Source organism: Temnothorax americanus, unplaced genomic scaffold (genome assembly GCF_048541705.1).
Source record: "Temnothorax americanus isolate GAGA-0224 unplaced genomic scaffold, ASM4854170v1 Scaffold15, whole genome shotgun sequence".
Taxonomy (NCBI): domain Eukaryota; kingdom Metazoa; phylum Arthropoda; class Insecta; order Hymenoptera; family Formicidae; genus Temnothorax; species Temnothorax americanus.
In genome coordinates this window covers 170,218-195,216 of record NW_027509286.1, presented here as the reverse complement: position 1 = coordinate 195,216, position 24,999 = coordinate 170,218, and the positions used below count along the sequence as shown (strand labels likewise).

The following is a 24,999-nucleotide window of genomic DNA, read 5'->3' as shown; positions in this document are numbered from 1 at the left end:
TCTGGTCAGTATACTCTTTCATTTCCTTTTGTTTGACAACAGTGGTTAGCCTTGAAACATCATAGTCACCGTTACATCGGCTCAGTGTAATTGCGCGTATGCATTCGAGAGAGTCTTGGAGAGAACATCTCCCTCAAGTTCAGAAGTTCTCGGTTATTAGTTATCGACACGTGTGCGATATTCCTATCTTTTCTCTCTTTATCAGAAAAGGACAGCGTATTGTTGAGAACTGTAAGGAAAACATTCATCTTAACATTAAAAGTATCAATTAAATCCAGAGTGTAGTGCATAATTATATCACTAATGACTATTCAGATTATAATGGGCGGTTTCTTTAGAGCGTGTATATATATATATATATATATATATATATATCTCGCTGTTTTTTTCTCTCTTTTAGTTTGCCATTGAAAGTGCTCGGAGAAGCAGATGGAAATGTTTAACGTTTATACTATCTTGTCATTATCTAAACAGTTACCAGTGATATATTCGTTCATATCACATCCTAGCTTTAATTGACACCTTTATACTCGGTATCAATTACATATTAAAAAGTCTTTCCTATTTTTTCTCCATCTGCACCGCGCGTTTATAAATATATAACTTTCTCAGCGGCTCGATCTCCAATAGCGAGGATGAAGTATTTGTACATCGGTTTTACGTTTTTCGCATACAACTGTGCGATACGGGGTCAGGATTTATCATTTCCAACCGACGAGGAAACTTCCCACGTCAGCGGTGGCAACTCCACGGTAATATAAATATTAATATAAGATATTATACACGAGAAGCTAATTTTTCTGTTCTTACGTAATCATCCTTGCAGATGATAACGGAACGTCTACCCGTATCGATACCGGATAGTTGCCCGAAAGACATGCTTCTCTACCCGGGAGACGGTGCGAAGGATTCCTGGGTGTGCGATTGTAGATCTCGATTCTTGTACTTTCCGTTGAACAATTCCTGCCACGAAGCCTATAGACAAGGTCCTTGTCCGCCAAAAAATTACGTCGTTCTTCCCGAGGACGAGGCGGTTCCTCGTTGCGTGGAGAATCCTTGCTTGGAAGATGGCGTGGTGCCGTATAACGGTACATGCTATCCTCTTAGAACAATAGGCGGTCCGTGTGCGCCCGATGGGGTAATAGGTGTAAACGAAACTAACTTTCAATTGGAATGCGTACAAACAGCCATCGCACCTTTCATTATAATTGACGTTCCCCCAAGAAAGTGTCCGCCAGGCAGCCGTAGAAGCACACTCGGAGAGTGCAAAAAAGTATGAACCAACAAGTATCTCGATCCAGTTTGCCGCATGCTCTATTTCCATACCTTACGTACATTTTATATGATTCAACGTCCGAGATACATCGCAATAATGTTATATACGCTCAATTTTCCAGGTTAAAAAAAGAGATTAGAATAATAAAGAAAAAGAACGTCGGGCTGCATCAGGATAACTTCGATATACGTATTTTGTATTGTAATTTATATACAAAATTATACTCGCACTTTATAATAGATATACTTAAAGAGCATCGAATAACAAAACGTAAGCGTCGTACAACAAATATCTTTCATTTATATTCTTAATTTTTATAATCTGGGACCTATTATAAATTACATACATATATATATATATATATAGCGTGTATACACGGAGAATTTTCTTTAGAATTTACCCTCAAAATCACGGTAGTTGTGGAACAATACGTAGCGCGAAGAATTTTATGTGAGTTATTCCGATTAATATCTACCGTGATAAAAAATATTAATATCTATTACATCAAAATTTAAAACACGTTTGATTACGTTTACTAAAATATATCTAGGAAATTTCAATAATTTTTCAAAAATAATCTGCTTGGTAATTTTTATCGCGTCGCGCGTTGTTCGCAAAATGTCTTTTGTATATTTCGAAAATTCCTCGGTTGCCAAGTTGTCCCAAGTTTGTAGTGAATTTAACGGTAAAATATAACAAAAAATTCTCGCTGTGCATACGCGTATGTATGTATGTACATACCTATATATAATAGAATCGGGAAAATATAAAAGATGCGATTATTAACTTCCATTACTTAATTTACTCATCATATTCCTATATTTATACTTATATCTGTTTATTATACTCGGAAATATATCGACTATATCGCAATATATACATTGTTAACGCGATCTTTATACAAGTCTTATATACCTAAACCTAGAAAAATCCGATTAAATAACGATATATGCGTGTGCCGAGGCTTTCGAAGAACTTTTCTTCGATCGTAAACGAGAACCGTAATACATTCGTGACGTTCTAAAAATATTTTACGGTACGTCGATCTCTCGATAAAAAGATCGCCACTATTTTTGTGAAATCGATTGGCTCCGAACACACAACGGTACGCGTTACATCGATATAACGCTCGCGGTGACTCTGCGCGCGTTTCGAAGGTAACGAAAAATTTCGTATATAACGCAACTATTGACGCAAATATATATGTTGTTTGAGAATTTATATATCTCGTTCGTCTTTACAAATGAGCGCAACGTATCACGCACGCGTTATCGTCAAACTTACCCGAGAAACGAAACGTTAGGCTATCAAAACTTTTAACTCGGCTCCCGCTGCTGATCGCTCGTGGTAGCTTCTATTAATCTTTGCCTTTCTCTGTACATGGAAACTTTCATATTCTCCAACTGATGGTACCTCAACAGTTTCAAGACAGCGAAAACCGACAAACCGACCCAAATTGACAGGCTACTCCAAATGCCAAATTGGGCGGCGCCAAGTTCGATATGGAAACCCGACGTGTCGATACCGTCAGCCTTGTCGATATCATTTCCAGCCGCTAGTTCGCACGACGGGAACCTCTTGGTCATACATCGGCACCACGTCGCGAAACCTAAAGTTACGATAATCGCCGCGATCAAGGTGACGGTGGTGAGAACGACGGAAGTCGCAACGTCCACAAACGCAGAGAGAAACGAGCTGTCCTCGCTACGATAGACGAACAGGGACAACCGGTAGATCTGTATCGACGACGTTACGAGGAGGATCAGACCTACGAATATCGCGTAATCGCAGTACGCCTGCGACGCCCAGTTTGCCACAATCTGGCCATCCGACTCCCGCCAGACACCGGTCGAAAACAAAAGACAGTGTCCCCTGGAAAATGAAGGAAACACAAAATAAGCTTCGCAGTGGTATTTTCACATATCAACATAATTTTCTAGTTTTCAATAAGTTCAGTTTCTCGATCCGATATCGTCACAAACGCGTCTTATTCAAAGTCCGTATTACCGATTCGTCTACGGTACAAGCTTGAAAATATTAATCAGAATGAAAATGACGACGCGACAAAGCAGTCTCGTGGACTGGAATACGGCGACGTAAGGATTCGAAAACAAGCGTGGCTAGCTAGGATTTAATAAAGCTGATCTACGATCGGTGCACCTACCGAAAGTTAATAAAGAATTTTAGTAAAATTTAATAAGTTTATTTAATAAAAACCATTAAAATCGCAACTTTCTATCTTTAACTCATCTTCGGCGAACAGACGTACGGTTGGACTTGGTTAAATTAGAGAGTTTTTCGTTTAAATTAAATAAAGTAACGAAAATAGTGACGCGACAACGGTAACGAGTTTACTTTTCAAAATTAATAAACGATAATGGGGCCGGGTTATTTTTTTAAATCGGTAACGAGTAACTTTGAAAAAGTGACTTAAAAAAAAGGTAACTTCTTTCCCAATCCTGGGACCTTACCTAAACTCATCCCGATGCAGGCTCATAGGCACGACGATGCAGAGCGACAGGATAAGGGCTACGACGTAGCCCGCTATTTGGCTGAGCAGCAAGATATTCGACAGTGCCATTACCTCTGGGGGTCTTGCGTACGGGACGATCGAACGAGACTATCTCACGATTGCGAATCAAAGCCGAAATCCATGGATCCCGTCTGCCTCGTCGACAGATCTCTCGAGTCGGCGTGGCGAGAGAGCGCAGCGTACTCGCGACTCGCGACTCGTCGAAATAATCCGTGAACCGTGGACGTGAGCGCAGTCAACGCAGAATCTCCGCTGATCTCCAGGATCTCCTCCGCCGCGGTCACGGCGCGACGGCGCGACCGGGCGCGACGTCAGCGACGAACGTCGATGCACAGGGCACGGCTGAGGCATGCGCGGTAGAGCAAGCACCAGCAGCCGCTTCTAATCGTACCTACGCATATATGATATATATAGCTATACGTAAAATAAAATTTATGTGATTTTTAATTGAGCAAACAAATCTCGAAGGCAAACTTGATCTCTTTACGTTTTAAAGGCTATATTTTCCTGTTAATAAAGATTATTGTTGTTATTATTATTATTATTAACGTGAGAACAGGCTCTTGGGGTTATTTAAACACCCCAGTGTAGAAAAAAAAATAAAAAATGAACCATCGGCATAATTAGACGTGCGCGAGCACCTCGACGCAGGTGGAGCGAAGGAGTAATATTGAATGTTGAATTTTTCACCCAACGGTCACGCGACGCCGCGACGCGTGCGTTCGGAGCTCGGAGCTCGGAGGTCGGGAAAAATCGCGCTGCAACTAGCTCACTGTATATATATGTCAGTGAACTAGCTGCAACGCCTGCAACCCGCAACTTGATGCATTTTCCGTCTGGTAAGTATGCGTGGTGTACGATATACGCTACGTTCTCATAGGAGAAGGAGGAGGACCGCTATCAAATAAGAACGAACGAGCACGAACGAAAGGAAGGAAGAAGGAAGAGGAGGAGCAAGCAAGGCGCAAGGCGCAAGGCGCAAGCATTCTCGGGGGGAGTAACATCGCGACGCCTGGTGTGCGACGGAAACATCGAGGCCCGAGGCCCGAGGCGCGATCTCAGAATCTTCAGATCTCTAGCACGGATCAAGCCTCGACGCCCTCGACTGGCCTCGATCGACCGCGGGGCCGCGGGCGCGGAGACTCGGAGACCGGATCTCGGACAGGCGTATCGCGGCATCGTCGTATTGCGCCCGCGAGCGTCATGGACGCGGGCGGTGCGCGTGTCGGGGGTATGCGATCGAGATTCACTCGCGGCACTCGCGCTCGCGCGGACCTCGCGCCACGCTGCTGAAGCTGAAAACACGGGGGACGTTGGAGGTGGACGTGGGGTATGCCTCGCGACAACGTGCCTGGCGCGACGAGATGATACCCCGTTACGGACGCGAGACGCGACACGCCGGAACGCTCCTCGGGAACTCGGGAACTCGGGATTCGGGATAGAGTAGAGGCGTAGAGGAGTGGAGGATCGCGCGCGCTCCGGCGATCGCGGGAGCGAGATGAGCAAGATGTCCTGGTTCGGATGGTCGGCGGACATCAAGAAGCGGGCGTGCAGGTACCTGCTGCAGCGTTACCTCGGCCAGTTCTCCGAGGAGCTCACGCTGGATCAGTTGACCGTCGATCTGTACAATGGCACGGGACGGGTCGTCAACGTCAGCCTCGACGCGCAGGTACGACGTACGACGTGCTTTGCTTTCCTTTGTCTCTCTCTCTCTCTCTCTCTCTTTCCGACGCTGTTCGCGCGCACGGCTTCCTTCCTCGGCACATTCCCGTCACGCGCGACACCGATACGCGACGATACCAATACGTGCGTGTATTTACGTCGCGCTGCGAATATCTCGCGTTCGAGTTACAACTCGAACAGCTGATCGCGATTTAATATTTAAATCCCCTGCAAACGCGTCGCGTGTTTAATCATGGGACGATTAATCGCGATTTTTTTTAAATATATTTCGCAACGGTGAATAATACGACGCGAATAATACGTAAAATATGACGGAAAATGAGAACAGATTGGTTTATAATGGTTAATCCAGAAAACAACGACGTAAACTCTGCGTGCGTGTGCGTAGTATACATGACTAATAAAAAAGATTAATAAATATCACGCGTCGAATTTTAATACATTTATTAATTTGATTTCTATATATTCTTCTATTATATTTTTAATAAATACTCTCACGTTTTTTCATCTTATCCAATCTTTTTATTGCGAAAATTTTCACACGCGTACACTTCTTTTCTCGTCGATAGATACCTGATTGTAGCGAGCGTAATAAATCGTTGAACGCGGTTGGTTACGACCTGTGCGCGTATTAATTGTAACGCAGTGTCGTATAATGCGAGTCATCGGTAAATGCCGCGGCATTTTGAATGTTGATAAATGTTAATTTATACGGAGACTCCATTTATTTCTTCCGATATTTCCCAATGCGATCGAACGATTCTTTACTCGGGGAATGGGAGCGCCGATTTTTCTTACTTGCATTCTACGCGATGGCTGTTCTTTTAAATTATACAGCGCTGCGAATCGAGAAATACTTTTGTAAAAAAAGAAAATAACAAACGTTAAAATCGCTGACAGGCGCTCAACGAGATGGGGGAGCGACAACATCTCCCGCTGGAATTCGTCGACGGTTTTATAATGGAGATATCTATCGGTATACCGTGGTCGGCGTTACTCAGTCAAGCGAGTTACGTGGAAGTCAAGGGTCTCAGACTCACGGTACAACCGCGACAAAGAATCGAAACTGGAACGTCGATGTTCGAGTCTATGTGGAGCTCGATGACGTCCAGTATGCAACTCGCTCAGGAGTGTCTGCAACGAGACGCGGCCAATGTGGGAAATGCTCAGCCCTTAGAGGCTGTGGAACTGTTTGCGCGGACTATAGATTCAAGTAAGACACTTACGATCAGTTTACGTGTTGTAAGCCTTTACTTTTAAATCCAAAAAAAGAACCGAATTCCATATCGTTTTGCGCATATTTCAGTCTTGTCTCGGGTCAAAGTGAGATTTATCGATACCGCGATACGTTTGGAACACGTACCGTTGAATTCTTCCACGGGAGTAGCGATCGAAGTGTGGATACGAAATCTTGAATATTCCGACGAGGCTGGATTGGATCCCAGTAATACGTCTCTGGATCCCGACGAATGTGCGAAGGGTTACGTCGTTTCGGCGTTCTCCACTAAGCGATTTTACATGGAGGGAGTGACTTTTCATACCGACGAATTTCCCTCGCGCGCGAGAACGTTTTCTAGAAGTATGTTGGCTAGCGCGTGCTCTACTCCCGATTCTAAGGTAAGCGTAAACATCTGGGTTTCGACCGATATGACGATGGAAAGGAAATAATTTTCGCGCGCGTTGCCTCTTTTCTTTCTGTAACGACAGAACTCGGACGGTCTGTTTATCTCCGCACAAATGTCTCCTACGCGGAGCGTTGTGCGTACTCCTTCGGAAGGAAATGCCGTTGACGACTCGAACGAATCAAATCCCATCGTGTTTGCTAAGCTAGCGGGTAGACAAGAAGTGAGATTAAAAATGAAACAAGGCGAAGGAATATCGGGACCAAAGGTGAGATGAACTTTTATGAATTAATTCTAGTCTTTCCGTTAAGGAAACAATGTATTTTGGGGGTACGTATGTCGATGTCGATCGTGGACGATGGAGAGGAGTATATGGTTGGATGTGTGGAGTATGAGAGTCCGATGAGATCGTCGGTGGGACCGTCGATCGGGGCGATGAATGTTGGTCGGTGCGGTCGAGCGCTCGCGAGAAAACGCGGTTGATTAGCGCGGTGCCATCTTTGGTAGGGGCACGCGCTTTCACCGCGGTATATTTATACCTAAAATAACGTATATCTTTTCTTCCTATAATTCAGGTATTTATTTTCTTTCTAAATGAAAAAATGATATAAATTTTAGGTAGAACTGGAAATTACTCTGGGAGCCCTTACTTTGTTCCTGAGTCCTAGGCAGCTTCGTGTCTTATTAGAATTAGTGCGTGGCCTAGCATCTCCGGATCTAGAAGACGTTAGTAATGTTGTTCCGAGAAGATATGTGGAAAAACCTATGGCTAGCGGTGATTTCAATCGTATAGAACGCGAGCTTATCCATCAAACGCATCCTATGCAAGATTTGAAGACCACGGTACGGAAATTTATTAATGCTTCGATACATTTCTGTAATGTAAAGATATTTTATTTATTATTTAGGATTTACGATATACTCAAGGATGGTCTACTGGATCTGTGGACGAATCTGACAACGAGGATGAATTCCTACCAATGAAATTGCCGGGATCTTCGTCGATGTGTGATTCGATCGCGAGCAACGATATCAGTATGGAGGGCAGCATATCGACCAGCAGCGTTAGTTCGAAAAGTTCGGCAACGAATTTGCCGAGACGCGATAGACACAGACGTAACGTAGACAACGACGCGTCCGCTGAGACTACCCAGTTTCACGTAAGGGTGTCTTCCGTTGCTCTAATTCTGTTGCACGAAGATATACTAACGCCATGCGTGGAACGACTCGGTCTAACTTCTAGCGGTGTAAGACAGATGAGAAACGCGGCGAAAGAATTTTTCAGGCAATTAGGAACGTTTGCTATGGGCGGCTATGGAAGTAAAGATTTTGATACGGCGTCAAAATCACTTACAGAGGCTTGTCGACTTAGTCATATTAGGTATATTGGTATAAATGTATATTAGTATATCAGTATTGGTCGATTGTTCTAGACCGTTGAATAAAAGTCCCGATTGATTATAGATTACTGGCTGCGCCGTTAGTGGTCGAGGGCAGTGAAAAGACGACTGATCGATACTCCGCGATGTCGGGAAGCTTGACTTTAGCTAGTTTGGAAGTTGTAGAATGTTTGGTTGACTCCAACAACCCTAGCTCGTATGGAACACCAGCGGTGGAATTTGTCGAGCTATTAGCGTTCGCGAAAGAGAACGCAACTAATATTGGGTTTTCCAACAAAACTGATTTTAGGATGAGATTTAAATATACCCAAAAGGCTGTTCGACGTACTCACGTGACGAAATTTGCACATCCGCGCACAGAGTTTGAGTAAATATTTATCTTTAAATTGAACGATGTAACAATAATAATTTGAATATTTCTATACATATATTCTTTTGCTCATGGATTATTTGAAATTAATAAAATAGTATTGATCAATTTTGTCAATTCATAATAAATTACAAATTAACGTTGTTAATATTTTAATGCTATTTTCACTTTCCAGCATTCAAATGGAACCCTGCAGAGGCGAAGTGGACATTACTATCGTAGATAGAATATCTGCTATTCTTAATCCGCAGCCAATATGTACTTGCAATCCTGTAATGAATACTAGAGATGCTGTAAGTGTAATTGACAAACCTGTAGAGATTTTTTCTTTTAATATTTGTGACATTTTTCCATAGCCCTATTTCAATTGATAGAATATTAAAAGCCATGATATATCTTTCAGAATCAACAGACATTATTTGATCAAGCTGTGGACAGTGCAACGCTGCCAGATTCTAGAGTAGACGTCAAAATCTCTTCGTCGTCATGTACGATCAAACTGAGGTACTGCGTCAAACAAAATAATATTTTGTTACGTACATACATATGTAATTCTGATTTGTATATAATGTATATTATTTTTTATATAGATTTCCTGTACCAGATTTAAGACCGCTACACGATATGAGTCGTGCGCCGTGGTGGAAAAGATCTGTGAGATCCGACTATGTGATAGTACAGATGACAGATGCACAAGTTCACTCCACTATGGATAGCCGATCTCATTATCTAGCCAGGCACGAACTGCAATGTCGGCGGCTATCGTTGTTGTACGTAGAAACCGAGGGCGATGCGCCAATCGAAATCGGTTTAGCTACAGCTGACGAGAAGAACGATACTGCGACGTATCAGCAAGTCAACGATGATCTTGGTTGGGCGAGAGTAGTGGTCATTGTGTATCCAGAACGTCTCGGTGCTCCATTGGAGGATAGTTCGGAAGAAGAAGAAGAAGTGGAGAACGATAAACGGATTTTAGACGATACCTTGGAGAAAACTCCGAAACACGCGCCTTCCCCGTTTACCTCTAGACGAATCATGCGCGAATCCGACACGCTCCACTCGAAATCTCACGAGCACGGTCAGAAAAACGAACAAAGGTCAGCGACACGCTTTTTCAAATGATCTCAAAGGAATTTTTATTGATTTATAATTAAAAAAAAAATTGTTTAACACATTCCAATAGCGACGGTGAAGAACTAATTATACCTGGAAATCGACAAGAAATGTTGGAATTTATCGAAGAAGGCATACACGGTTCTAGACTACAACTGGAAATCAATTTACCTTGTGCTTCCGTCCAGATACCGTCTAAACGCATTTATGAACAGCTCTACAATCGATTCAACACCGATTTGTTCCTATGGGAGCCGTCGGCGCCCAGGCCCAAATATACCGCTCACCTGGAAAATCACATTGGCCTCGACCTGGCGTCTACTCTCTTACAGGAATCCACTTATCCTAAGTAGTACCTTAAAATATTTAGAAGAAGTTTGTAGAGAGTTTCGTAGAATTCTGAGACTAATAAATCTGTATCATTTACAGATTCAGCATGTGCAAAAGTGGGATCCAGTATAATTCCGACTCCGACTCGGACGAAGGAGGTATATTCCATTCTACAACGAACGAGAAGAGTCACAAAGAGGCACAAAGAATGTCATCGAAGAAAGCACAGAGCAAGTTGGCAATGACTCTGAGCATCAATCAGGGTCTTCTGTCTATGTACACTCCCGTGCGCGATTCTATGCGCAACGTTATACCCGGGCAACAAGGAGAATTGATCGTACGACTAGAGGATGCTACGATATTTTCCGTGACGGCATACAAGGGGAATGCCAATCTGAGCTACGCTTGCGCTATGATGAGGAGCGTATCGCTGGATCACTGCGGTTTGACGACAAGCCCGTCGCGGACACCGCCGTTGAGATGTATCAACAGCGTTAGGCCACGATATTGCGAGAGAACGATATATCGCAGCGGATCCGGTAGCGATATAACAGCGAATCCTAACGACAAGGACATGGTGACAGTCGCGGTGAGGATACAAGCGGCCCATCAGACGCATCGTATAAAGACTTTCCGGGTTGCGATAGGTATAAGCAATGCTACGTTAAGGCACCGAATGTGTTCCGCCGCTACTTCGTGGTTCACAGAATTGATGGATTGCCTGGATGTAGCGGATCATCCTGTCGCCGGTTATTCACCGCCGGGTGTTCTGACCGAGCTGCATCTGCACTTGTGGGATTGCGCGATCGACTATAGACCGCTTCATCTGCCGCTAAGGTCTGTCGTGACCCTCGGTAATTTCAGCGTGTCGAGCAACATTACGGCGCAGACTAATACGTCAACGTTGCGTTTTATCGCGGAGGATGTCGCGCTCTTCATATCGGACAAGCTGCGCGATAAGTCGGTGGATCTAAAACGGAATTACGCGTGCGTGATGAATTTCGGCCTGTTCGAGTTGTCGCTACGCCTGAACGAGAGAATGTACGGCGGTGTGCCGCGAGTCGATCTTCGGGCGAGCAACAATGTGTTGCACGTACGCACATGCTCGGACTCGGGTCGCGCTCTCATGCAACTACTGACTTACATCGCCAATGACGGCGATTTGCAACAGCCGACGAGCGTGGTGAACAGCAGCAGCACCGAGAGTATTCCCACTGTGCCACCAACGTCTACGAGATACGAGGAAAATCTTCTGGGCGTCGAGAGCATTAACACTCTTAGCAGGAGTCAAGTTGAGCGAGTCTATACTTTAATGGAGGATGCATTGGAGGAGACTGCGAAGGGAACGACAACTCGGAGTGGCAACGAAAGTGAGAAGATACCAATGACAGAAAATCGGGTTGAATTTTTCTTTCCCGATGATTCCTGTGCCGCTACGCGAGAGGCAGAGACGCAAAAGAATTCGCAAGAATGCGGTAAAACGATCGCGCGCGGTGTAGAAGATGACGACGACGACGATGAATTTTGTATCTTGGGAGAGGAAGCTGGTACAGGAATAATACCGCGCTATGGAGTACCTGAGGTTCGGTCGCTGTGCCAAGAACCATTAAGAATAGTGGACAATCACTTTTCCGTGCCGGTCGGCAAAACCGATCTATTGCAGACTCCACCGAACTATCCTGCACCTGTATTGAAATACACCCTCTGCGAGATGACATTGATATGGCATATGTACGGTGGCAATGATTTCGATGGTTCTCAACCGCAGTCTGCAAAGCACGTGACCATCAATGACAACGTTCGCAGTAATACGACGCATGGAAGGTACGAGGTCTAAAGTTTAAAGTTAAATTATATTAAAACAACTTTATATATAAGAGAGTATAGAGATTATATTCTATCTTTTTCTTTTCTATCAAATAGAAGTAGATCGGCTATAGGTGCGGTAGGTTTCAACAAGTCTAGTCCGAACGAGGTGCACTTCGGCAGCGTGCCAAATTCACCGCGTGCAACGAGAAGCAACGAATCGTTGATCGATTGGCACACGCTAAGTGGCCCGGGTCGACGGCACGACGTGCTAATGGAACTGCAATTGAGCAAGGTTCGCTTCCAGCACGAGGTCTATCCGGAGAACACTCGGGAAGCGTCCAGGCAGGTGCTACTGGTGCACGAGATTGAAGTAAGAGATAGACTGGCGTCCTCGCACATAAACAAATTCCTTTATCAATACAGCAGCGAAGCGAGGCCAAGGCAGTCTCACTCTATTATGTTTACCGTGAAGGCAGTTCACGTAAGGCCGGATCCCAGATTAAGTGCCCAAGAATGTTGTTTGAAACTTAGTCTACTGCCACTGCGACTGAACATAGACCAAGATAGCCTACTGTTCTTAATACAATTTTTTAACGAACTAGGCGGTGGATCGAAGCGAAGCCAAGAAAGCTCTGGCACACCTAATAGCTCGCAATCCACCCCCGTATCGAAACAAGGAACACCCACGCATCATCCGCCCATTATGAGCGTGAATGACGATGCGTCGACGAATGACACGATGATGAATACGTCGCAGAATAATATCATTGATCAGAATCTCTTGATACTCTTGGAAGACGAGCTGACGTTCAGGGAGAGCAAGACTAAAACAAAGACTGTCCACCAGGTCCACGATGATAGTCAACCGATATACTTTAGGTGCGTGATTGAAATTTTTATTATTTCATTGAATGGAAATTGCAACGTTGAGTACTAACGATTTAAAATTGTCTTTAGAAACATTGTATTCGGCCCCGAAGTTCTCATCAGACTGGATTATCATGGGAAACGCGTGGATTTCACTCATGGACCGTTGGCGGGCCTGCTAATGGGCTTGGCGGAACTGAATTGTTCCGAATTAAGACTGAAGAGATTGTCGTACAGGCACGGATTGTTGGGTTATGACAAACTTTTCACGTATCTAGTTTCGGAATGGTTGCAGGATATCAAGAAGAATCAACTCCCAAGTTTACTCGGTGGCGTGGGACCGATGTACTCCGTAGTACAGCTGTGTGAGTACATGATTTGATTCGCGCTCGTAAATTAAATAACTATTGTTATTTTTACGAGTATTTATCGCACCGTACATCTTTTGCACGCTAGTTTTGGGAGTCACAGTTTTCCTTTCCTAACTAAGATATTTGATCGCATTGTTGTAGTTCAAGGGATACGTGATCTATTTTGGTTACCAATCGAACAGTATCAGAGAGACGGGAGAATTGTCCGTGGGTTACAACGCGGAGCAAATAGTTTTACAACGTGTACCGCAATGGCTGCGTTAGAATTGACGTGTAGGATCGTGCAGGCATTACAGACCACGGCCGAGACTGCGTACGACATAGTTAGTCCCGGCCCCAGTGTGAGATGCAAGATTAGGGGACAGAAGGGTCGTCGAAAACGATATAATCAGCCACTGGATATTCGAGAGGGGGTGGCTAATGCTTACACGTTAGTCAAAGAGGTGAATACGACAAATACATGACAAATTATATTACATACTAAATAAGGAAACCTCGAAAACTCGAAAATTCTCTGATTTTGATGAAACTACGCGGACGGGTTAAATAGACGAATTTAGAAATTTTTAGTCGCGGCCCGAAAACGGTTCTAAGGAGTGAAACCACCCTTGGCATGTGTAAAGTAAAGTTTCGTCAAAATCAGAATTTTCGGGTTCGCGAGGTTCCCTTGTAAGTAATAAGAGATATATTATATCAAGTAAAATATTTTTGTTTTATATCTTTAATATAATGGTTGAAAAAAATAATAAATAATTTTAACTCGTATTATTTATCTTTATGCAGTTTTCTTTAGGGTTACAACGGTTATAGCTGCTGCTGTTACCGGATCATCAATCAATTTTTTTCGAATTTGTTCTAAACTTCTTATCCTCCACAGGCTCTCTATTTTCTTTATTTTCTCTTGCTCGCTGCCTCTTGCCTCCTCTCTGTTTCTAGGGAAAAAAGAAATCCTAATCTTTAATTATATTAATTAAATAATAATTAAAAGAAATCCCCTAATCTCATATCTGTAATATTTATTCAGGGCTTAGGCGAGACTGCGACTCAACTGGTTCGCGTGGCTAGTGAAGAACACGAGCACAAGGGCACGGTCGGTGCGGTCGGTGGTGTACTGCGACAAATTCCACCGACAGTCGTGAAACCAATTATTCTGGCCACCGAAGCGACCAGCAATGTATTGGGTGGTATGCGATCATCGTTAGTACCCGATGCGCGCCGAGAGGCGGTACAAAAGTGGCGGCAAGATTCCGATGCGTGTTAATCCCGTGTGTTGGCCACGGAATGGGAAAATTTACTAAGTCGTTATCGAAGAAAGATCATCGGTCAATTTCGCTCAAACAAATGTTTTTCGATCGCGGCCGCCGGTCAGGCCGGGCAACTTTTTATCGTAACATATTCACGACGCATACACGTACGGAAAGAGAATGCTAAGTAGAATAAGAGTGCCATACGTTCGCGTCACGTTTGGCGACATTGTGATTATAGCAATTATTCTCACGAGATCCGTGCGAAATTATTATCGCTCGATCTGTGCGCGATCAGGCCTCGAAGGATCGGCAACGAGCGCGAGGAAAACGACAGACCTAGACATATGTGGATCGTCGACAAGAAACGAGAGAGAGAGAGAAGTCGCCGTTGGGTCCTAATTATGAGTGCTATGTTGGACGTAGTCGGATCAGTTCAATTGATTCTTTTTGTACATTATACGAAGAGTGCGCGACGCGTCTGACAGACGCGTCTCATCTAATGATAAATCACTTAGTTAAGCGTTGCCGCTAATTTCGTTACAAATGTACAAAATACTTGTTACACCTATGGAATGCGAAGATAGCTACCGAGATAGCTACGCTCTATCGCGAAGGAATATATTACACTCGGCTTCTATATTCCTTCTCTATACATATATTTTTTGTTTTGAAAATCATGTAAAATGTTTTATACCAATGATATGTGTATTACAAGATTTTTATTAATAAAATTATACACAATAACGAGAGAACGTCGCATCGCGTTTTACCCTATACAATTTGTACTACAACACATAATAATTTATCTATAATTTATATCGTTTAGTTATAATGACTGAAATTAGAGGGAGTCATTTTTTCCCTTTATTTGCACCTTCCTCTTCCTTCTTTTCGCAAGGCTCGAGTTATGTATCCTCGTCCTATTTTAAAAAAGCGGAAAGTGCGAGAGAGGTGGTGGGTAAAAGGGGGAACGGCTGATCGGTAGCGGAATTTTAACGATGGGTGCGACGGAGCCGCGTCGCGCGACTCGCGCGCGACAGTCGGGGTCGGGAGACGGGAAGATGGACGCGGCGTGCACCCGCACCCGATCGTTCCGCGTGACGAGTTAAAGGGACGGCGAGGCGTAGCGAGCTTCAGCGATTATTGCCGCGCGATCAGATGAAGGAGCCCGATCTTCGTTCTCCGACGTCTCGATTCGACGAACGGAATGGTTTCCCTGACGCGGGTCTCTTTCGTCGCGCTTCTCTACGGTAAGCGGAACCGCTTCTCCTCGCTGCGGCCCGGTCGCTTTTACGCGTCGTAATTTCGCCTATCGGCTGATAGATAACGGACGATTCGCTTGATAATCGTTTGATTCGATTACCATGAGTCTCCCGTACTCGCAAGTATAATCGAATTATATCGGCGAATTATATTATAGAGTTTGAAATTTAATTTGATTTAATTTGTTTGCGCATCTCGGAGCTTGCGATACGTTTTTTTTATCTATAGTAAAATGATGAACTATTGCACATGTTTTTTCATGATAAAATCCAATAAGTTTCTCAATTTGATCCGGAACAACACGACACACCGTCATGCGATCCCAGCGAAAGAGTTATATATCTCTTACTCGAGCTCCTTTATCGTTTAATTACATTTTAGTTTTTTTTTTTCAGCGGTTCTGACGCATACGGCAGGGTCGCGCGTACTCGAGCTGAGCGATAGGTAAGAGATCTTACTGCTCCACTGCTCCAATTATCTCTCGACGTGTTACTCAATATGTATTTCTCTGCAGATTTCTGGACGCGCACCAAGATGGCCAGTGGCTAGTCATGGTAAGCTTAATGCTCTCGTAAAAACGTCATTACGTCATTTAGGAGGTACAACTATTTTCGTTTCTTTTTTTTTTTTTCCTACAGATGTATGCACCATGGTGCGCGCACTGCAAAAGATTGGAACCGATCTGGTCTCACGTCGCTCAAAACTTGCACGCAACGTCCGTACGAGTGGGACGAGTGGACTGCACTAGATTTACCAGTATAACGAGTGCGTTCAAAATTAAAGGATTTCCCACTATTCTATTGTAAGTTGAAGAGTCCTCGGCACTACGGCTGCACCGTGCAATACCGACGGTACGATAACGTTTTTTGGTTCTTCTCGCAGTTTAAAGGGTAATCAGAAATATGTATACGAAGGCGATCGCACCAGAGAGGAGATAGTAAAATTCGCTTTGAGATTAAGCGGTCCTCCCGTACAGGAAATAACGAAAACGCAGAGTTTCGACGCCATAAAGAAGGAACGCGATCTCTATTTCTTATACGTAGGCGAGAGATCTGGATTCTTATGGGTAAAACTCTTTTCGCAATTTCGTAACATATATATTATATGAAGACAGCTCGAAATTGTAATTCACGTATCTGCGTTTAATGAAATGCAGGAACTCTATCATAAGACTGCGAATGTATTTCAAGCGCATGCATTTTTCTATCAATCTCATCCGAGCGTCGTGAACAAGCACGCGCCGGTAGATAATGTTCCGGCATTATTCGTATATAAGGAAAATTTGCATTACAATTTCACCGGTGAGTCGATCGAAAGAAAAAGGGACAATTATTATTAGCCGCGTCGCCGTGTCAATGTTAATTCAATATAGGAATTGTAGGACACAACTTGAGCGACGTGGAACAAGTAAACGAGACGCTTTACAAGTGGGTGAACGCGGAACGTTTTCCAACGTTCCCGAAAGTAACGAGAGGAAACATAAATCAATTGTTCTTAACAAATAAGAATCTCGTTTTAGCAGTAGTGGAGGAAAATCAACTGGAAGAAGTCGCGCCTGATATGCTGGAATTCAAAGATATGGTTGAATCTGTGATCAAGAATAAACGAAATAAGTATCACGAGTACGTTGTTTACGTTTGTCAGACAGCATTTTGATGGAAGAGTTGAAATTAAATCGTCGTCCAACTATTCAGTCATTTTCAGTTCGGTTGGATAGGCAGTCCCAATCTAGTCAACGGCATAGCGATGACGACGCTACCTATACCGAGCTTGCTTGTGATAAACACAACTACCGATCACCATCATATTCCTGACGATGAAACGGAAAAGCTGACTCCATACGTGATAGAATTGTTCCTAGAGCAGATTCGCAACGAGAGTGCTCCGGTGCAGCGTTTAACACAATTCTTTCGCATCTTTTTTATTTTCCAATTATTCGCTCTACTAAAAGAATACGTTAAACGTAATAAGAATTTATACATTTTCAGAGATACGGTGGGAACAGTTGGCTAGTACGCAGTTATAGAAAATGGTTCGAAATGAAAACTAATCTGACTTCAATGTGGAAGGGCAATCCTATTTTGATGATGGTACTGCTCGGATTGCCGTTTGGATTTCTGTCGTTGATATGTTACGGCATTTGTTGTCCAGATTTATTGGACGCGAACGACGACGAGGATGGTAATTCTTTTTATTTCACTCTCGAAACTCATTTTTACATAAGAATAATCGTATACATGGCCATCTTATATTTCTTTCAGAGAATACTGGGGCGTATCATATGAAAAATGATTAAGAATAATTGCTATTAATAGATATATAGTATTCCGAGACACATTTTTCATTATGTATAGTGTATATAAATGCTTGTGATTGCATCTATATGTTCTTAACAAAAATTTGCCAAAGCAGTTTTAAGATTGCAAGAATTTTTATACAATAATTCATATTGTATATTTTCGACATTCCGTATATTTCATTTTTGATCCACTTCGTACGCGCGATGCTGATTTTTTACGCGTTGTATATATAAAAAAAATTATGTGTATCCCTCGAGACAATACGACCTACCGACTACCGAGTTAAGCAAGTACGTACACACTCGGAAAAAATTTGTCTTTTAACACAGCTTTAACAAAAAAAAAAGAGAATGTAATATATATCAAAAATTTGTATATTAAACACGATTGTTCACACAGTTTGTAAAATCGTGTTGAACGTCAAACTAAACATTGGCTTTTGTATATGTACGGATAAAATAATGATAATATTTAGCATTGTGCAAGTTGCGCGGAACCGTTGTTCATTGTACTGCGTAGATTGCAAGTGTGATTGTGATTTTTGTTTTAGGATGAAAAATAATTGTGCGTTTGCTGAATGTATTTATATGTATAAAAAAAGAGATCTAAAAGTAAATATTTCTCCAGATATATTATTATTATTATTACTATTACAGAGAAGCGACGCGTAGCTCTATAACTCATGAGAGTGGTCGGGACCACTCTGTGGGTCCCGAATTCGATCTCAACCTCAACTCTGATCCGACGTATAGTTTTGTTTTATAAGAGGTTGATTGAAAAAATGGAAGATTATGAGCGAAGGAGAGTATCGATCCTGACGATCCGTTTCAGGAACCTGTTTCATTTAGGTTACCGCTACGGATATATACAATATTTAATTGCAACGTGAGTGTTTGCTCCATTGGCATTAGTAGTTTTTTTTTCTTTTATTTCAATACAGCATAAAAATAACATAACTAAGCAAAAAGTAATGGATATTGTAACACACTGCAAATGTGAACCACGAGCAATGTCTAATTTAAACGATCTTGAATTTGTACAATTGCTACAAGTCCGTATCATCGTCGAAATCCATTGCCGCTCTTCTTCTATCAAACTGAAATATTAAATTTTGATCTTGTTACTCTCTACCACACGTTTGTCAAATGCACGATTGTATTACAAAATTATATTAACTTTGACCGTCGTCCTCTTTTGCGTCTGTTGGTTCACACTTTCGAGTAAGTCGATTAATTCTTTCTCTCCAAGTTTGCCAGGTAGCTGTCCGCGTTGTGCCATGCTTAAAAGCATTTCTTCCACCATTTTGCCCTTCTCAGGCTTTCCGAGGCGAAGTGTATTTACTATCCGTACAATATTATAAATGCTGTTAATACCGCACTTACATCAATAATCAGATACAACTTACATCTTGCTCTAGCTGACTGATCCAACACTTGTGTCAATATAACGTGCTTCATCTCTTCCATTTGTTGCATTTTCTCTTCCATCGCTTGTTTATCATTGGCATTGTTACCCTAAGTAACATTTATTTTATGAAACTTATGCAGAGTACGAAGTTTTGCTTCTGCTAATGTTACACGTAATCTTTTAAAAATAGGTACCGTAGAATTATGTGGCTCATGTATTTTAGCCATCCGAAAGAAGATTAAAATAATCATTAAAAAATTGCGTAAAGTTTCGTCGTATTTACCTTATATTGAGCTTGCAATTGAGCCAGACGTTGCTGTCGTAACGCTTCAAGTTCTGGGTCCGACATTTTTATGTTTTCGTTTTTTTGTCTTTTCAGACCTTTTTCGATATTTCACTGAATTCTAAATGCTGATATGTGTAAAGCTAACTAAATATAAATCAAGCTCGATCTTTCTCTATTTTCACCGAACACTCCCGTGTATGTTCACCAAAGTCATAACAGCTGAATCTTAACCCAAACAGACTCCGCGAATTTCTCTCTCCCTCGTACAGTCACAGATGTCTATACACTACTAGATCGCTAACTTCGTCAAATAAGTGAGTCCGGCCCGAATTTCCAAGTTCGGCCATATCACTCCACAATAAAATGGCGAACTGTGGCCATGTGCCGTGACCGTGGCTATAGGGATCACTGGCGCGTGGCGTAGTATTGTTGGCATTCTTGCATCAAATTTTCTTCGTTTTGTACCGCTCCCGCTCGGTGTTGGGGTGTCATCGGTGTCTGCGTCGATAGTCGATACCACGCGATACATTCGTGACAAATTTATGACAAATGTCGCGAAAAACACGCGAGATCAATAGGTTCGCAAAGAGAGACCGGTAAACCCGACACCGGTTAATTTGAGAAGAAGATAATCGCGAGACATGGTAAATGTGACGAAGGGCATTCTGGTCGAATGGTACGTCTATCTGTTTATAGAAAAATATCATATATTAACAACAAATTTTTGCACGAGCTAACAATCAGATTCATTCATTTGTAGTCCAAGTCCTCAGGAATGTTAAACATTTTATTAAGATCCTGCTCCGACACGCTGAATTTATTCTTGCACCAGCTCTGTATAGCGAAAACATTGTCCGTCCATATATTGGCCACATCTTTGTATTTCTGAAACGAATATTAAACATTATTGTACGACAAAAGGGCAACAAGCGTAGAGAACGCTAACGCTAACATTGATTTCATTGAAATGTAATATTACGTATCGTGCATACTTTGATAGGCAAAATATAAAAATGTTAAAAACATTAATCAGAAGTATCTCTCAATGACATACAAAAAGAACTGTAAGACATTGGAAAGAAAAAAAAGGTTAGGAGATATATTATGCTCGGTAAAATGTACCTGATATAGGCTGCGTTCTAATATCCACCGTCAGTACTGAAAATCTATAGTTTACGTCGCATACGCTATAGATTTTCAGTACTGGCGGTGAATATATTGGAGCCACGATGCACGAAATATTAAATTTCATCAAATCGAGAAAAGGAGGCTGTTTCTTTTTTGTAATTCTGCATATTTATCTATGTTACTTTATAATTCGTTATTCAGATTTATTTTATTTTGATTATACCTGTGCTTTTTCATCCATTTCTGCAATTACTTCCGGATCGACGTCGCTGAATTTAGCAATTTGTTTCTTTATCTCCCGTTCCTCCTTCCTCAGCTGTTCCACCTCCTCCAGCAGTTTTCTCTTCTCTTCCGTATCGTTCTTTAGCTCCTATACGACATATTTTAGATGGGCAAGAATGGAATTTAAATTCAATAAATTAAACGTTGATTTTTATATTTACCTTCTCCTTCCCTATCTCTTTTCTCAGCTTCTCAAGCTTAAATTCTGTCTCTACTAGCTTTTTGTTCGTCTCGGCTATTCTGCGCTCTGTTGCGGTAATATTTTCTCTGTAGAATATTATTTCTTAAGTATTTTATTTGTTTATTTATTTTTTCTTTTTTTTTTTTTGCTACATTTGGCTACGTAACTATTCAATTTTCCCGCAACCTTACCCTGGAAATCTCCAGAAATATATGGAAGTACCAATTTTCTCAGACCGTACCAAACCATCGTCCACTAAACCCTGTAATACATCTTTGACAGCTTGTGCCACGATGTTCTTTTCCTTCGGCGCGATCTTTTCGAGTTCCTTCAGCGTGAAGAATTCTTTCTTGTCATAGAATATTTGCAGCATTCTCATGCGTTTCTCGTCGAGAGACACTCCTTTTCTCTTGGACATGATATCTATGCGTATCCTGTAATGAAGATGTGTTAAATGTTGAAATAAAAATTCGTATGTATCTAGTGACGCGGCTATGAAACAGTTTCTCCTACACTTGGACGAAACGTCTGCGCTAGGGAGAAAGTTCATAATTCAAGATCTGGACGAGAGACATCTATTCATATCCGCCGACATATTGGAAACTTTGCAAGCGAAGGTAGATGATTTGATGGATCAGATATCATTCCCGCTGGCAGAAAAGGGTATATAAAAAGGAAGAGAACGAGAAATTGGCTTTTTTTTTTTGAGACATAATATTGTAAACTTGAAAAATGGCTCGAGAATCCGGCAGAATAAAGGACGCGTGCCAAAAGAGGATCCTTGACGATGCTGCGCGTAAACGTAGACAGAAGAAGGCATTGGAGGCATTGGAGCAAGACAATTTTCACGACGATCCACATGCCGACTTAGGTATGTAGCTTTATTGTATAAAGGCATCTTCTGCTTTAAACATCCCGTACTAGATAATTACTTTTTTTTTTCCTCGTTTCAGTGATGAGCAAGAAAGTGCCGAAATTTCAAGAGACGCTGGACAACAGAAGCGGCGGTAGAAAAAAGAAGACTCGCTCCGCAGAATATTACAAGCAACGTTTTCGCAAAACTTTTGCTCAGCTCGTCGAGGAAGATCTCAATATGAATCCTAATCCGCCGAACTACGCCTGCGCTCAGGCGCCGCCGTCCCGTTTACCCGAGAGACATTTCTGCGCGGCGTGTGGTTTTCTTAGTAATTATACGTGTATACCATGCGGCGCCAGATATTGCTGTGTCAAGTGCCTAGGTACTCATCTCGATACGAGATGCATGAAGTGGACGGTTTAAGAACTTTTATTTTATTCAGTTTTAATGGATATCAATGCAAAAGTACCTCGAAATCTATTCTTTTCTCACACACACAATGGAAGATTAATATTTAGTAAATACGTTACTTTTTGTGTCATTGTTACGCGTAACTTAATGTATTTTTAACTTATATTTGAAATTAATTTTCTTCACTTTCTTCCCTCTTTAATAATATCTTAGCCAATTTGATTTTTGCCAAAAGAAGAAATTTAACTGTCGCAATGTATTACGTTTTGATAATAAAATACATGGAAAAAAAACTACATGATGGGGTAAAACACTCGGTAAGCGAAATTTTAACGATATGCTCTAATGATATACTGAGGGCCACTTCGACCAAACTCCGATAACTTAATCCTTAATTAGTCCACTGGAAATGACCAGTTGTATTTGCCAATCTGCTTAATGAGCAAATGCGATTGGTCATTTTTAATGGACTTAATCAACGATCAAGTTAATCGGAGCTTGGTCGAAGTGGTTCTAAATTGTAGTTTCCCCAACGATCTGCTTTAACGCTTAAATTCATAAATCAATAATTTATGCTGTTCGATATCATATATATATATTTCGTGTAAAAAGATTTAAAAAATAAAAGTTATTGCTCGCATATTAAAGAGGAAAAAAAATAATCAAACGGTTTTTTTTTTTATTTTTTGTTTTGCTCCTTAAGTTCTTGAAGGTTAGGAAATCTGTTATACCGACGGAAATAATCGAAATAGCACAAAGGAGCATGCGTTGTGATCGAAATAGCACGTGAAATATGGAATCTAGTATGCAATTATAACATAATTACGTAATTAACAATAATTTCTGCTCAATTACTTGTTTTAAAAGTGCCAAACGACAACTTTCACTTTTCAAATATTTGTTTTGACACAAAATGAAATGAAATCAATATATTCTTGGTAATTATATTCTTTTTCAAGGTTGACTGATGTGAGAGAATTTAAATATCCATTTATCGCTGATATCTACTGTTATATTTCGGCCAATGTTCTGCTGATAAAATTTGTATTTGACAGATTCGACTATCAGGTTTTAGCACAAAAATTTCGACAACTTACCTATTAATCCAACTGTTAAAACAACTCAAGCTTTATATACAGTTGACTTTATTTCCAAAATTTACGATATAACGCTGCAATTCGACATAAAATAATTCACGTGTACTATCATATGAAAGATTCAACAACCTCATAACTGATCTGTTTACGTTAATTCTCGAACCATTCTAACTACACTTCCTACACTCGATCCACTCTTTGCTCTTTGCTCTTTCTTTTTCCAAAATGTCTGCAGAGTATAATACATACACTCGCGCACAGCTTTTATTTTATAAAAAATAACATAAAAACTTAAAGTAAAAAAGTTTCTTATTCAAAGGAAAATATACCGTTGTCTTTTTAAAACATATAGCACACGATTGTAACACACACACGCGCAGTCAATATATTTATTATATATATTTATGACCGCACACACGCACACACACACACACACACACACACACACACACACACACACACACACACACACACACACACACACACACACACACACACACACACACACACACACACACACACACACACACACACACACACACACACACACACACACACACACACACACACACACACACACACACACACACACACACACACACACACACACACACACACACAACCACACACACACACAAACACACACACACACATCTCTTATGTGTGATTGCTAAAATTATAAGTTCTAATATATCCAGGTAGAATAAAAAATCACAATAGTAATCAGAATGATGTGAAAATGACGGTAAAATAACGGCAAAATAAATTTTGGTCATTTTATCATCATTTTAACGTTATTTTAATTTTATTGTGATTCTCTGTTCTACCTGGATATATCTCTCGCGTGTACATAACGTTAAAAATATAATATAAGAATAACTTGTACAAAATATATTTTATGTATCATATTGTTGGTTCATATGCAAATTTATTTGCAAAGCATTTCGTCTTAAAATAATAGTTTAAAAAGATTTAAACGGTAAATCTCTGATATAAACTTATATTATACGTGTAAATAAGAATAAAATTTTACACAAGAACTCTCTGTTTATTATATACTCATTTTATAAGATAGGCAATAGTAAAATATCGGTCGATGTATATGGCCTTAATGTATAAAATAAATGTCTATATGTTGCTTATATATGACGTTTGTATGGAAACGGA

At 41.3% G+C, this 24,999-nt stretch overlaps 8 protein-coding genes across 12 annotated transcripts; 5 read left to right on the top strand and 3 right to left on the bottom strand.

The window, feature by feature from the left end:
* The first annotated feature begins 41 nt into the window (after positions 1-41).
* On the top strand, positions 42-2,169 carry LOC143895077 (uncharacterized). Of its 2 annotated transcripts, none has more exons than XM_077401886.1 (4): positions 42-231; positions 613-752; positions 827-1,273; positions 1,398-2,169. In XM_077401886.1, the coding sequence occupies exons 1-4, from the start codon at positions 99-101 to the stop codon at positions 1,413-1,415; spliced, it is 738 nt and encodes a 245-aa protein (XP_077258012.1). In that variant the 5' UTR covers positions 42-98; the 3' UTR covers positions 1,416-2,169. The 2 variants fall into 2 exon arrangements, with proteins under 2 accessions (XP_077258012.1, XP_077258013.1); XM_077401887.1 differs by lacking the exon at positions 42-231 and adding an exon at positions 399-533.
* LOC143895080 (transmembrane protein 179) lies at positions 1,452-5,520 on the bottom strand. Of its 2 annotated transcripts, none has more exons than XM_077401896.1 (3): positions 5,383-5,520; positions 3,748-4,200; positions 1,452-3,148 (listed from the first exon to the last, which is right to left on the bottom strand). In XM_077401896.1, exons 2-3 carry the CDS (start codon positions 3,855-3,857, stop codon positions 2,593-2,595), a joined length of 666 nt encoding a protein of 221 aa, XP_077258022.1. In that variant the 5' UTR covers positions 3,858-4,200; positions 5,383-5,520; the 3' UTR covers positions 1,452-2,592. The 2 variants fall into 2 exon arrangements, with proteins under 2 accessions (XP_077258022.1, XP_077258023.1); XM_077401897.1 differs by lacking the exon at positions 5,383-5,520 and adding an exon at positions 4,451-4,588.
* Positions 4,964-15,373, top strand: Atg2 (Autophagy-related 2). 2 transcript variants are annotated; one of them, XM_077401834.1, is made up of 16 exons: positions 4,981-5,478; positions 6,393-6,705; positions 6,799-7,109; positions 7,200-7,382; positions 7,733-7,957; positions 8,023-8,495; positions 8,579-8,881; positions 9,060-9,177; positions 9,288-9,388; positions 9,475-9,981; positions 10,068-10,346; positions 10,427-12,151; positions 12,251-13,015; positions 13,094-13,368; positions 13,516-13,817; positions 14,399-15,373. In XM_077401834.1, exons 1-16 carry the CDS (start codon positions 5,308-5,310, stop codon positions 14,633-14,635), a joined length of 6,288 nt encoding a protein of 2,095 aa, XP_077257960.1. In that variant the 5' UTR covers positions 4,981-5,307; the 3' UTR covers positions 14,636-15,373. The 2 variants fall into 2 exon arrangements, with proteins under 2 accessions (XP_077257961.1, XP_077257960.1); XM_077401835.1 differs by lacking the exons at positions 13,094-13,368; positions 13,516-13,817; positions 14,399-15,373 and having other exon boundaries at positions 4,964-5,478; positions 12,251-12,506; positions 12,739-12,989.
* A 265-nt stretch (positions 15,374-15,638) lies between these two features.
* Positions 15,639-18,814, top strand: Tmx3 (Thioredoxin-related transmembrane protein 3). Of its 2 annotated transcripts, none has more exons than XM_077401864.1 (10): positions 15,639-15,871; positions 16,280-16,328; positions 16,399-16,438; positions 16,523-16,686; positions 16,767-16,950; positions 17,041-17,185; positions 17,257-17,506; positions 17,579-17,771; positions 17,873-18,065; positions 18,146-18,814. In XM_077401864.1, the coding sequence occupies exons 1-10, from the start codon at positions 15,829-15,831 to the stop codon at positions 18,178-18,180; spliced, it is 1,296 nt and encodes a 431-aa protein (XP_077257990.1). In that variant the 5' UTR covers positions 15,639-15,828; the 3' UTR covers positions 18,181-18,814. The 2 variants fall into 2 exon arrangements, with proteins under 2 accessions (XP_077257990.1, XP_077257991.1); XM_077401865.1 differs by having other exon boundaries at positions 15,640-15,871; positions 17,266-17,506.
* Positions 18,815-19,074: 260 nt separating this feature from the next.
* Positions 19,075-20,197, bottom strand: Pdcd-5 (programmed cell death 5). Its single transcript, XM_077401903.1, has 4 exons — positions 19,875-20,197; positions 19,590-19,698; positions 19,361-19,524; positions 19,075-19,280 (listed from the first exon to the last, which is right to left on the bottom strand). Exons 1-4 carry the CDS (start codon positions 19,938-19,940, stop codon positions 19,230-19,232), a joined length of 390 nt encoding a protein of 129 aa, XP_077258029.1. The 5' UTR covers positions 19,941-20,197; the 3' UTR covers positions 19,075-19,229.
* A 146-nt stretch (positions 20,198-20,343) lies between these two features.
* On the top strand, positions 20,344-22,229 carry Tfb5 (transcription factor B5). Its single transcript, XM_077401909.1, has 2 exons — positions 20,344-20,553; positions 21,953-22,229. Exons 1-2 carry the CDS (start codon positions 20,519-20,521, stop codon positions 22,137-22,139), a joined length of 222 nt encoding a protein of 73 aa, XP_077258035.1. The 5' UTR covers positions 20,344-20,518; the 3' UTR covers positions 22,140-22,229.
* Positions 20,565-24,227, bottom strand: LOC143895082 (meiotic nuclear division protein 1 homolog). Its single transcript, XM_077401900.1, has 5 exons — positions 23,833-24,227; positions 21,660-21,902; positions 21,449-21,554; positions 21,229-21,375; positions 20,565-20,762 (listed from the first exon to the last, which is right to left on the bottom strand). Exons 2-5 carry the CDS (start codon positions 21,884-21,886, stop codon positions 20,628-20,630), a joined length of 615 nt encoding a protein of 204 aa, XP_077258026.1. The 5' UTR covers positions 21,887-21,902; positions 23,833-24,227; the 3' UTR covers positions 20,565-20,627.
* LOC143895083 (zinc finger HIT domain-containing protein 1) lies at positions 22,201-23,031 on the top strand. Its single transcript, XM_077401901.1, has 2 exons — positions 22,201-22,339; positions 22,422-23,031. The coding sequence occupies exons 1-2, from the start codon at positions 22,201-22,203 to the stop codon at positions 22,745-22,747; spliced, it is 465 nt and encodes a 154-aa protein (XP_077258027.1). The 3' UTR covers positions 22,748-23,031.
* Positions 24,228-24,999: the final 772 nt, after the last annotated feature.

Excerpts from the sequence above, each read along its gene's own strand:
- LOC143895077 (XM_077401886.1), top strand. The coding sequence starts at position 99 with ATGCATTCGAGAGAGTCTTGGAGAGAACATCTCCCTCAAGTTCAGAAG. Across the intron at positions 232-612 it reads ACAGCGTATTGTTGAGAACT|CGGCTCGATCTCCAATAGCG; the intron begins GTAAGGAAAACA and ends TAACTTTCTCAG. Across the intron at positions 753-826 it reads TCAGCGGTGGCAACTCCACG|ATGATAACGGAACGTCTACC; the intron begins GTAATATAAATA and ends TCATCCTTGCAG.
- LOC143895080 (XM_077401896.1), bottom strand. The coding sequence starts at position 3,857 with ATGGCACTGTCGAATATCTTGCTGCTCAGCCAAATAGCGGGCTACGTC. Across the intron at positions 3,149-3,747 it reads CTGCATCGGGATGAGTTTAG|GGGACACTGTCTTTTGTTTT; the intron begins GTAAGGTCCCAG and ends TTCATTTTCCAG.
- Atg2 (XM_077401834.1), top strand. The coding sequence starts at position 5,308 with ATGAGCAAGATGTCCTGGTTCGGATGGTCGGCGGACATCAAGAAGCGG. Across the intron at positions 7,110-7,199 it reads GCTCTACTCCCGATTCTAAG|AACTCGGACGGTCTGTTTAT; the intron begins GTAAGCGTAAAC and ends CTGTAACGACAG. Across the intron at positions 13,818-14,398 it reads CTTACACGTTAGTCAAAGAG|GGCTTAGGCGAGACTGCGAC; the intron begins GTGAATACGACA and ends ATATTTATTCAG.
- Tmx3 (XM_077401864.1), top strand. The coding sequence starts at position 15,829 with ATGGTTTCCCTGACGCGGGTCTCTTTCGTCGCGCTTCTCTACG. Across the intron at positions 16,329-16,398 it reads GTACTCGAGCTGAGCGATAG|ATTTCTGGACGCGCACCAAG; the intron begins GTAAGAGATCTT and ends ATTTCTCTGCAG. Across the intron at positions 17,507-17,578 it reads AAACGAAATAAGTATCACGA|TCATTTTCAGTTCGGTTGGA; the intron begins GTACGTTGTTTA and ends CCAACTATTCAG.
- Pdcd-5 (XM_077401903.1), bottom strand. The coding sequence starts at position 19,940 with ATGTCGGACCCAGAACTTGAAGCGTTACGACAGCAACGTCTGGCTCAA. Across the intron at positions 19,699-19,874 it reads AATTGCAAGCTCAATATAAG|GGTAACAATGCCAATGATAA; the intron begins GTAAATACGACG and ends AATGTTACTTAG. Across the intron at positions 19,281-19,360 it reads AAAAGAGGACGACGGTCAAA|TTTGATAGAAGAAGAGCGGC; the intron begins GTTAATATAATT and ends TTAATATTTCAG.
- Tfb5 (XM_077401909.1), top strand. The coding sequence starts at position 20,519 with ATGGTAAATGTGACGAAGGGCATTCTGGTCGAATG. Across the intron at positions 20,554-21,952 it reads AAGGGCATTCTGGTCGAATG|TGACGCGGCTATGAAACAGT; the intron begins GTACGTCTATCT and ends GTATGTATCTAG.
- LOC143895082 (XM_077401900.1), bottom strand. The coding sequence starts at position 21,886 with ATGTCCAAGAGAAAAGGAGTGTCTCTCGACGAGAAACGCATGAGAATG. Across the intron at positions 21,555-21,659 it reads TATTTCTGGAGATTTCCAGG|AGAAAATATTACCGCAACAG; the intron begins GTAAGGTTGCGG and ends AATATTCTACAG. Across the intron at positions 21,376-21,448 it reads AAGAGATAGGGAAGGAGAAG|GAGCTAAAGAACGATACGGA; the intron begins GTAAATATAAAA and ends TATGTCGTATAG.
- LOC143895083 (XM_077401901.1), top strand. The coding sequence starts at position 22,201 with ATGGCTCGAGAATCCGGCAGAATAAAGGACGCGTGCCAAAAGAGGATC. Across the intron at positions 22,340-22,421 it reads CGATCCACATGCCGACTTAG|TGATGAGCAAGAAAGTGCCG; the intron begins GTATGTAGCTTT and ends TCCTCGTTTCAG.